The 10,799-nt window shown below is 64.7% G+C and overlaps 4 protein-coding genes across 4 annotated transcripts in view; 2 read left to right on the top strand and 2 right to left on the bottom strand.

The window, feature by feature from the left end:
* The window catches only part of AMSG_12176 (uncharacterized protein), a 4,222-nt gene extending 1,414 nt beyond the window's left edge, over positions 1-2,808 (top strand). Inside the window, exon 2 of the mRNA XM_013899798.1 lies at positions 390-2,808. Coding sequence (XP_013755252.1) covers positions 390-2,801 — 2,412 coding nt within the window. The 3' untranslated portion in view covers positions 2,802-2,808. The remainder of the gene's footprint in view (positions 1-389) is intronic.
* A 68-nt stretch (positions 2,809-2,876) lies between these two features.
* On the bottom strand, positions 2,877-5,118 carry AMSG_08539 (uncharacterized protein; the record flags this gene model as incomplete). The annotated part of the gene is made up of 2 exons (XM_013899764.1): positions 2,877-2,893; positions 2,952-5,118. The coding sequence occupies 2 exons, from the start codon at positions 5,116-5,118 to the stop codon at positions 2,877-2,879; spliced, it is 2,184 nt and encodes a 727-aa protein (XP_013755218.1).
* A 1,777-nt stretch (positions 5,119-6,895) lies between these two features.
* AMSG_08537 (uncharacterized protein) lies at positions 6,896-8,684 on the bottom strand. The gene has a single exon (XM_013899763.1). The coding sequence runs from the start codon at positions 8,402-8,404 to the stop codon at positions 7,067-7,069; it is 1,338 nt and encodes a 445-aa protein (XP_013755217.1). The 5' UTR covers positions 8,405-8,684; the 3' UTR covers positions 6,896-7,066.
* AMSG_08536 (uncharacterized protein) lies at positions 8,461-10,616 on the top strand (the record flags this gene model as incomplete). The annotated part of the gene is made up of 2 exons (XM_013899762.1): positions 8,461-8,503; positions 9,354-10,616. The coding sequence occupies 2 exons, from the start codon at positions 8,461-8,463 to the stop codon at positions 10,598-10,600; spliced, it is 1,290 nt and encodes a 429-aa protein (XP_013755216.1). The 3' UTR covers positions 10,601-10,616.
* Positions 10,617-10,799: the final 183 nt, after the last annotated feature.

Genomic DNA, 10,799 nt, shown 5'->3' with positions numbered 1-10,799 from the left:
GTCGTGGGCGGTACGCATGTGAGGGAGAGAGCGTGCCTGACCAGTCTGACCGGCCCCAGGCCAAGAGGTGGAAGGAAGGAAGGTTGCTTACTCTAATGGGTGTGGCCATGGCGGGTGGTGTGAGGGGGGTGGGGAGTAAGGGGGGAGGGGGGGGGGGGGAGGGGGGGGGGGGGGGAAGGAGAGAAGGGCTTGTGAGGAGAGGAATGAAGGTGATGGTGAGGGTGCAGGGAGAACCAGAAAGGGGGCGATCAGTCGGCAAAGTGGGGGCAGGAGCAGGTGGTGGCGGGAGGACGGGGCTCTGTGGGGTGCAGGGGAGGAGGGGGGGGGGGACGGAGGCACCACCTCACTCTTCCCCCTCTCCTCCGCCTCTTCCTCCTCCGTACACGCAGTGCAAGCAGCTGACGGACTCGTGGGGTATGGCGTCCATGCTGCTGCGCAAGGTGCGCAAGCTCATCTCGCAGGGCCGCGAGCGGACGGACGACGGCGAGTTTGATCTGGACCTGACATACATCACGCCGCGACTGATGGCGATGGGACTGCCGGCAGAGGGCTTGACGGCAGCATACCGCAATCCGATCGACGACGTGGTGGGGTACCTGGAGAAGCACCACGCCAACGGGTTCATGCTGTACAACCTCTCGGAGATCGCGTACGACACGGAGAAGTTCTCGGACCAGGTCCTCAACTTTGGCTTCAAGGACCACCACGCGCCGCCGCTGGCCCTGCTGTACACCATTGCCTCATCAATCCATGGCTGGCTTGCCGCAGACGCCGCAAACGTGGCCTGCATCCACTGCCGCGCCGGCAAGGGCCGCACAGGAACCATCATCTCCGCCTACCTGCTCTTCTCCGGCCTGGTGAGCTCGGCCCAGGAGGCGCTCGACTACTACGCGTACATGCGCGCTCGCCGCCGCAAAGGTGGCCAGGTGACCAACCCGTGCCAGCGCAACGCCGTCGCCATGTTTGAGGCTGTTGTCTACCGCGGCGTGCCGGTGGCGGACTTTCCGCGCCGTCTGTTGCGCGTCGTCCTTCATGGCCTCCCACCGGCGCTCTCCACCTCGCGTGGCTTCCGCCCCTACATCGAGGTCTATGACGCGCCCGGTGGCACCCTGCTTGCCTCGACCCGCCGCGAGGTCTCGGTCATGGAGCACTACCTTGCCGCCGACGGCCCACAGACGATGGTCATCGACCTGACGGATGTTTCAGACGCCGACGCCGTCGAGTCGGTCTCGACGCCCGCTGCCGACGACGAAAGCGCGCCGCCGGTCCTTGGTGCGCTGCAGGGTGTCGCCATCGCCGGCGACCTCTATCTTCGTGTCTTGCATGCGGCCGGGCCGCGGACGCTGGCGCTCCGCCGCTTTCCGGACACCTACCTCTTCCGCCTCCAGGCCCACACCGCATTCATGGAGCCGGTGGTCCGGCTGACCAAGGCTGAGCTTGACGACGGGCGGAAGGACGACCGTCTCGACGACGGCTTTGAGGTCGAGCTCATCTCGGTCTCCGAGGCCGAGGCGCGGATGCCCGAGGGCGCGCCGGCGGCCGATGGCGAGGCAGCCAGCGCGCCTGCTGTACCAGTCCTTGTCGCCCACGACCCCGAGGCCCAGAAGCGGCGGCACGGCGCCGAGTGCTTCCCCAGTGGTCCACCGTCGCGGACGCTCGTCGACATGCTTGTCGCGCAGGACGAGGGTGGCACCGGTGCCAGTGCGTCGGCGAGCGCCGGCGCCGACGATGAGACGAGGGCGGCGGCGCTTGAGGCTCGCGCCACCAAGCGGGTGTACACGGATCCGCGGGCAGAGCGCGAAGCGCTTGGTGTCCTCAGCGGCCACGTCCACACGGTGACGTGTGTTGTGTTTGATGCCGAGAGCCGACGGGTGTTTGTCGGGACCGCGAGTGGCGCGGTCTACATCCACGCGTACCCGCTGGCAGCAAACGGGCCAGCGGGAACGACGGGACAAGCGACGGTGGAACATGTGCTGGAGCCGGCCGGCGAGCGCGACCTATCGCGGCATGTGACGGCGATTGCAGTCGTCTCGGCGCCGGAGCCGCTCGTTCTGGTCGGCGACGCAGGGGGAAGCGTCTCGGCGTGGTGCGGGCGCGAGTTTGGCCACTTGCGAACGGTATCGTTTGCCGGCGACGGAGAACCGGGTGAGCCCGGCGTCACGGCCCTGGTCACTTACCCAGTGCCGGGGCGCAAGACGCTGCGGGTGTTTGTAGCCGGGCGCGGGCGGTACATTGCCGAGGTCGGGCGCGCCATGTGCGCCGGTGCTGGGGAGTCGTCCGCCATCCTCCCGTCTGTCGTTCTTGAGCCGCAGGAGCGGGTGGCCGGTATGCTCTGGACCGAGACGATGGGACTGGTGGTCGGCCTCACCTCGGGCAAGGTCGGCACGGTCCGGTCCGGCCTTTTCCAGCCGCTGTTCAGTCTTCCGGCCTCGTGGCCGGCGCTCACAAGCATTGCATGGAACGGGGTGGCGAGCGCGCTGTACACGCTCGCAGCCGACGGCTCAGTAGGGGTGTGGGACACGTCGTCGCTCACGCTCCTGGTCCGGCACGCACCGCTCACGCAGGCATCCGGGCCATTTACCGTCTCGGCGCCGGCCGGTGCGGTCCCGGTCACCGGCCGCAGCATGTGGTGCATGCACTCGGGCTCGGCCTTTCTTGCCCGCGACGTCATTGACGGCGACGTCGTGTTCGAGCTGGCGGCGGCGCCGAGTGCGTACTGCGTCACCCCAGTCGGCGACCGAGTCGTCGTCTTTCTGGCTACCTTTGATCAGGTGAGCGTCCTTGTATTGAAGTGCGAGTAGATGCTGGGCCACCTGTTGCGTGAGGGAGGTAGCGTTTAGGAGGCGGGGGCAGGGGGGGGGGTGGCGTCATTGGCGTCATTCTTGGCCTTGGCCTGGTCTTGTCCTTGGTCTTGTCCTTGGCTTTGGTTTTGTCCTTGGTCTTGTCCTTACCCTTACCCTTGCCCTTGCCCTTACCCTTTCCCTTACCCTTGCCCTTGCTCTTGCCCTTGCCCTGTTCCATCTCAGGCAGAGTTGCCAAAGGTTGATCAGGCTCGGAAACGCTTGCCGACTCGCAAGCAGGCTCGACAGCGGCAGCAGCGCCAGGCTTGTCGATCGGGGTGTTGTTGGGAGGAGGGGCAGGAGCGGGCGTCGGTTCGTTGTCGGCTTCCGGGGTGAACTCTGGGGCACCAGACGCAGCAAGCTCGGACTTGGACTTGTCCTTGCTCTTGCCCTCGCCCTTACCCTTGCCCTTACCCTTGCCCTTACCCTTGGACTTGCTCTTGGACTTACTCTTGCCCTTGCCGTTGCCCTTTCCCTTGGACTTGGACTTGGACTTGGACTTGGAGATGGGGACTGACGTTGCGCCGTCACCACCATCGCCACCATCACCACCATCACGGGTCGCGGCATCATCGGCGTCACCAGCACCACTCACCAAAGCATGCATGGCCTTGGTCGGACTGGATTCCAAGGCAGAGACAGAGACAGATTTGGCATCTTTGGCCGAGCCAGAGCCAGAGCCGCCTGTGGAGCGCGAGTGGCGCTGGCGCCGCGGCGGCGTGGGGTGCGCGCGAAGGGGCGAGGCGTAAATCGGCGACGAGGCTGTAAAGCTTCCGTTGAGCTTGAGCGGCGGTGGCGGCGACGCCGGGTCGTGCAGCGACGAGGCAGAGACGTTGGGTGAGGCGGCGACGTCAAGACCGTTCATGCGGCCGAGCTGGCGGAGGAGAGCGGAGGCGTGCGGCGAGACAGGGGTATTGTCGGCCAGCATGCGCGTCATAATAGACTCAGGTGCAGAGTCTGGGTGGAGCAGCCGCGACGGAGTCCGCAGCGGCGACGCCGGTGAGGCTGTAGCCTTGGACGAGGAGCGGACGCGAGAGCTGGAGCGCGACGGCGATGTCTTCTTCTTACTCGACGAGAGCGGCGAAGGTGAGCGGAAAACGGACGAGGCGCCGACGGTGCGATCGTCGACGCCATGAAAGACGGCATAGACTTGCTTGGCCCGCTCGGGCGCAAGGTTGTAGTCAAAGATGCATGACTCAAAAAAGGCTGAGACGCGGGTCCAGTCGTGGAGGGCCGGCGGCATGGAGGAGCGGACGCGGTTGTGCGGGGTAAACTTGCGGTAGACGTACTTGGCCGACTGGAGGAGAACAAAAAACTCGAGGCGGGCGGTCTGGACCGGCGAGAGGCGCGAGGTGCGGCCGTCGTCCAAGTCCGAGTCTTCGACATCGCCGTCGTTGGAGACCGGGGAGTAGCGGCCGAACGAGGGCGCGCGCGCCTGAGACGAGCGGTCGAGGAGGGCAACCTTGTTGATGACGGTCTGAACAAGGTTGGGCAGCGCCTCGGTGAGGCGCATGAGGAAGACGGAGACGTACTCGGTGGCAAACATGGCCGAGAGCGCCGAAAGCGAATCGAGCTCGAGGTCCGAGTCGCCCTCGCGCGACTTGTGCTCCTTCCGCGACTTGTCGACGAGTTCGGAGAGCTTGCGCTTGCGCTCATGCTCTGTCTTGCGGAACGAGGCCGAGACACGGGCGATGATCGAGTCGATAGTGCGGGCGACAGAGGACTTGACGATTTTGAGCTCACGCTCGGAGCGCTCCGACTGGGCCTGGCGCTCCATGGTCTGGGCCGAGAACGGCTCGACGCGGACGGGCGGGACCTTGTGAGCGACGGCAAAGCGGACGTCAGTCAGCGAGCCACGGTGGTGCAGTGTCCGGCGGAGATGCGGCTGCAGATACGGGTTGTGGTCCGGCCCGTCGTCGGGCACCTTGCCTAGCCGGACGGCGGTGACTCTGGCATTGAACTCCCAGAACTGGTCCTCGGGCCGCAGCGCCGGCGCGCTGGACCCGTAGGACACGTCGTCGTCGTCGCCGTCGCCGCCACCGCCGCCGTGCTCGCTGGTCGCCGCACCTTGCAGCGCCGTCGTCATCGAGAGCGAGCGGAGCGAGACGTCCGCCCGCGGCAGCGTGCCGTTCGTCTTGCGCTTGCGGGCCATGGCACGGACCAGCGGCAGGTCCAGCGCCGTCAGGTACTCGTTGGCAAGGTCCTTGACATTGCCTTCGGGCTCCTCTGCTGCCAGCTCGGCCAGAAACGCCAGGTCCGCCACAAACTCCGAGTCCATCCCGCTGCCGGAGGGGGGGGGGGGGGGGGGGGGAGTGGAGTGGACGTGTGCCAACCGCCCCGAGTGCCAACCGCCCGGCAGCCGCCAGGCAGCCAGCCGCCCGGCAGCCAACCGGCCGCTGGACGGTGGCCGTGCGAGGGTGCAAGGTGGCACAATAGGTGGTCAGGCAGGGCCAGCATGCCATGATGGATGGGGCGGGCAGTTCAATCAGTGCAGGAGCAATACCAGGCTGACGGACAAGGTGGGCGAGGGGCGAGGCTACGGGCCGAGAGCGGCTCGGGCAAGGAGCATGGCCTCGGGCAAATGGGCATTGTGGCTCTCGTGCTGCCAGATGAGAGTCTTGTCGGCGAGGCGGTCCTTGGAGAGGCGATAGATGGCCTTCCACAGACGAGCAAAGCCGATGGGCCCGCCGGCGGCGACGCGCCACTGTGACTTGGCCCACTTGGGCAGAAAGTTGGCGGCAGCCTTGACAACGAACCGCGAGTGGGTGTGGATGCAAACGGTGGCTGACGGCGGGATGATGCGCAGGGCAACCTCAGCGGCGGCCAGCGAAGCGCATCGCTCGACAGAGTCCGGCGACCAGCCTTCGGCGTTCCACGGGTACGGATGAGTGTCGTCGAGGACGCGTGAGACGTTGCGCGGGTCGTCGGCGCCAACAAAGACGCCCACCGCCGCCCGGACGTGGCCCGACGCGTCGACGGCGATCGCGGCGTCGCAGATGACGTGCATCCGTCCGTCGGCAAACAGAGTGCCGCCAAGCGACGCTGCAGGCGAAGCGGGCATGCCCGGCATCCGCTGCAGCGCAGACGATGACCCAGCAGATGACGGCGACGCAGTCGCCGGTTCTGACGAGATGCGCGAGAGCGGGGAGCCGGCCGAGTTGACCAACGCTGGCGGCGCGTCGAGCGAGACCGAGGCCGAGGGCCTGCCCGAGCCCGACGGGCTGGAGGGTGCCGCAGCAGCGCGGAGAGGCGGCTCGCCAGACGGCGTTGGTGCTCCGGCGCGCGCAGCCTTGGCCGCCTGCCGCTTCAGCTGCCGGTACAACCGATATCGCGGCAGCATGTCTTGGTTGGCGCGAATATCGGCGGCGGTCGGCAGCTCACCGGTGGCGCGCGCGTACGCTGCCTCCCACAGCAGCAGCTCTTTCCGCAGCGCCTGCAGCCGGTCCGTCCCGGAGCGGGTGCGGCTCATGCCGGTGCCGTGGTTGGGTGGTGCGGAGAGAGCGGTACTGTGCTCTGCTTGCGGAGCAGGCGCCGGAGCGTGAGAGCGAAGATCGGTAGAGCGAAATCTCGGGGCAACAATGACGCAGACCAGTCTTTTGGAAGAAAAAGCGGCCACAAACCGTTATGGCGATTATACAAGGGAGGGATAGGTGCATTGCGTTGGGCTCCGAGAGACGTGCGGGTGCACAGAGGTGGGCAGGAGCCTATGAGATGAGGAGGGTGTGATTCGGCGGGTGTGGCTAAAAGAAAGGCAGGATAGCACACACGGAGACGTCTAAAAACGTCAAAAAGCTGCGTCAAAACAATAAATATAATCAAAATATATAATACTTATTAAAACAAACAATAAATCTGTAGATATTAGTTGTAGATGATACTATTATATGTTTACAGTACCATAAATATATCTTTTTATAGTCCATATGTTGATTTGAATTTGGTGCGCTCGAAACATCGCGTCTTGGCCCAAGAGCGCTCTCTAGGACAGAGAGATCTACGAATGTAAGTAGCGGTAGGTGGTATCGCCGCAAGTGCTGGCTGTCCTCATCAACGGCTGGGTTGCTACCTTTACCTTGATGTGGCGCGGAATGCGAGGACCTCGGCGGCCACGACGCAGCCGCGCTGCGCTGTTTGGGCTGCTGAGCTACCGCGTCACCGTGCGACAGTGCCCGGGCTTCTGCGCGCACCTAACGCGCGGCCAGTGAGTAAAGTGAATTGCTACAAGTCTAGACAGCGAGCGCGTGCCTCGCAGCAGCGGCCTCGCGACGGCGCTCGGTGATAAAGTTGGCGCGCGAGAGCGCCGAGTGGGTGCGGTAGGTGGCGACAATGATGGGGATGTGGAGGAGAGCGAGGACGGCAAAGAGTCCGCCGACGCAGAGGCCTACGATGCCGCCGGGCTTGGAAGTGTCAAGCAGGTTGGTGGCGAGCCACACACCGCCGCCGCCGGAGCCGGGCACGCCGACGGCGAGGAAACCGAGAGCGGCCATCTGGACGATGGACGAAAAGACAAAGAACGGGAGCTTCGCCGGGGCCGACGCCCGCGCTGCGGCATAGAGTGGCCAGTACCAGAATACAAACGAGAGGCCCGAGCCGACCAGAAAGTACGTGGTGGCCAGGCCGGCCGAGGCACCGGTGTCATGCTCGCGGATGACGGCCCAGGCGACAGCAGCGATGTTGGCAAAGTACGCAAACATGACAAAGTACCAGAGGGCGTACGACCAGCGGACCGTCGTCCGTGCGCCCTCGGGCACGTCGCTGGTAATGCGATGCGAGACGACTGGGTGGCACGTCGGCCAGTTGGGAATGCGGACCGGGCGGTAGTACTTGGAAAACTCGCGCCGCTCGCCAGCGGTCATCCGCACGTACGTCTCGAGGTCATGCTTCATCGCCTTGACCACCGAGTCTGAAGTCGACCACAGGCCGGCGTCGCTTCCATCACAAGTTGTCGGCTCTGAAGGAGGAGCACCCTTGCCGTTCTTGATCTTCTTTCGGCGAACCTTTCGTGTCCGCTTCTTCTCGTTGTCAGCTTTGCTGCTCTTATCTTTGCTTCTCTTGCTTCTCTTGCTGCTCTTGCGCGATCGCGAGCTGCGGCTGGCGTTGTCTTCCGACGAGTGCGAGAACACATTGGTGAGGACGACATCCGAGGTCGGCTCGCACCGCTCCGTCGTTGTGTCTGTCTCGTCGTCGCTGCTCTCCAGTACACTCGACGTCTCGGACTCACCATCACATGCATCCGTCGCATCATCCGTCGCGTCATCCGTCTCATCGGCAGAACTAGACTCGCCATCGGACCCATCCACGGACGTATCAAGGGACGTGTCGCCCGTTGTCTCGCCAGACTCGCCTGTCTCATCATTGTCCGAGCTGGAGACTGCCGACGAGGCCTCCGACGAGCCACCTCTACCCTTGGTCTTGCCCTTGCCCTTGCCCTTGCCCTTGCCCTTGCCCTTGCCCTTGCCCTTGCCTCCGCCCTTGCCTCCGCCCTTGCCTCCGCCCTTGCCTCCGCCCTTGCCCTTCCCCCGACTCGCCTTCCCCACGCTCTTCTTGCTTGTCTTGCCAGCCATACCACCACCAGCCTACACGCCAAGTCACACGCCGCGCTCCTCCTGTTCGACGGTGTATGCAGGTTGTCTCCCCACCGCTGCACGCGCTGCCGGAGAGAAGTAGTGTCAGCCACTTGGTCGGTTGAGGCAGGGAAGGAAGGGCCGCCTGTGGGCGTTTGCTCCTCTGTCATGCAACCTGTACCCACCACCAGCCCGCCACCAGCCCACCACCGGCCCACTTGCGCCCCTGCACATGCCGTCCGGCAACAGGGCTGTCTTCTGCCGCCTACCCCCACTCCCTCTCCTCACCACCGCCACAGACACTCTGCGCGTGTTGGCACAGGTGCGGAGCCCGGGCACGCCACGTGCACCCGCTTGACGAGTTGTTTGACAGCTGTGACAGACACATGATGACCACCCCACCGCATTGCACCACTACATCACATCACAGCATCACCACATCACAGCATCACCACATCACACCATCACCACATCACAGCATCACCACATCACAGCATCACCACATCACGGCATCACCACATCACAGCATCACCACATCACAGCATCACCACATCACAGCATCACCACATCACAGCATCACCACATCACAGCATCACCACATCACAGCATCACCACATCACAGCATCACCACATCACAGCATCACCACATCACAGCATCACCACATCACACCATCACCACATCACAGCATCACCACATCACAGCATCACCACATCACAGCATCACCACATCACAGCATCACCACATCACAGCATCACCACATCACACTATACCATGGACACGACGCCTTTCCTGACGCAGACCGAGCACAGACGGAGACCATCGCTCCGCCACCACACCTCTCCGCCCCCCTCCCCCCTCTCTCAACCACCCTCTCCCCACAACCTCCCGCAATGGCTGCCCCCTCCTCCTCCTCCACCCCCCGCACATACCCGCTGTCAGCAGTCGCAGGCGTCGCCGCCCACCCGCTCAACCCGGCCATCGTTGCCGTCTCCCTCACCACAGGCCACGTCCACCTGCTCGACACTGATGCCGGGCCCAACGCCGAACCGCTGCAGCTCTCGTCCGACGCGGCTTTTCCGGTCAAGCGCGGCGCCCGCGGCATCGCCTTCTCGCCACAGGGCTTAGAGGTGTATGTTGCTGGCGAGTCGGGCGTCCTGGCCTTTGCCGTACCGTCGCTTGCCGCCCTGCGCGCCGGCGCCCGCTCCTCGCCCCGGCTCATTGTCGGCTCGTTGACGGGCCGCAACGCCGGCACGCTGGCTCCGGTTCCGCTGGCCTCGGCTTCTGGTCTAGATCTGCAGTCGGGCGCGGAGTATGCCGATGTGCCGGCCCTCTCGATTGTGTTCAAGCTCATATACGGCCTTGCCGTCCACCCGTGCTCCGGCGCGCTGTACATTGCCGATCGAGGAGCCAACACCATCTACATAGCTACGCCTCCTCCGTCGACCGCGCCCGCAACAAACGAGTGGACCGTCCGCCCGCTTGTAGCCCGTTTGGGCGTCACCGCTGCAGACGGCCCATTCTGGCTCAACGAGCCCAAAGGCCTCGCTGTCTCGCCCTCAGGCAACGCGCTCTTCTTCTCGCAGTACCACGCCATTATCCGCCTCGACCTTGCCTCGCTGCAGCTGACTCGCATCGCTGGCACCAAGGCCTCAGCCACTGCCCCACCATCTGCGCCGATCTCTGCCACCATCCCGTCGCTCCTCAACCCATCCGGCATCGCCCTTGCTGGCGACAACTCAATCCTCGTCTGCCTCTATTCGTGGACGGTGGTGCTCTCCGTTGCGCTCACTCCGGATGCTGCTGCCGATGGCGTGACTCTCGACACCGCCACTGCCGGTGACATGGCTGTCTCGCCGCTGCCGACTGGCTCGGTCCCGTCGTTTTCATCCCCCATCACCGTCGCCGCTCTCTCCACCGGCAGCCTTGCTGTCGTCGAACACTCGATAGCACTGCGCATTGTTCCTGGCGCGTGTGCAGCCTCAGATCCACACGCCCACCTCCGCCGCCCGTGGTCGCCAGTCTCGCACCTCGCCTTCTCGCTCGCTGTCCGCCGCACCATCTTTGTCGTCCTCGTCATCGCCCGCGCTGTCAACCCGGCCACGTCGGACTACACCTACGCCTCACACTGCTTCCTTCCACACCTCCCCAACGAGATCCTCCACTTGATATTCGCCCACATCGCCCGCGCCCAATAACCACCATCCATTAACCGCCATTGCCAGCCAACGCCCGCCAGCCGTCCGCCAGCCGTCCGCCAACCGTTGCCTTCCCGCCCGCGCCAATCACGGCCACCCGCCCACGCCCAGCCACCCGCCCACCCCACCAGGTAACCGCCCTACCCCGCTCCAACCGTACCACTCCACCCCACCCCCACCCCCCACCCTCCACCCTCCA

The sequence above is a fragment of the Thecamonas trahens genome, assembly GCF_000142905.1.
Source record: "Thecamonas trahens ATCC 50062 unplaced genomic scaffold supercont1.42, whole genome shotgun sequence".
Classification (NCBI taxonomy): Eukaryota; order Apusomonadida; family Apusomonadidae; genus Thecamonas; species Thecamonas trahens.
The sequence above is the reverse complement of the archived record's forward strand: the minus strand, read 5'-3'. Positions and strand labels throughout refer to the sequence as shown.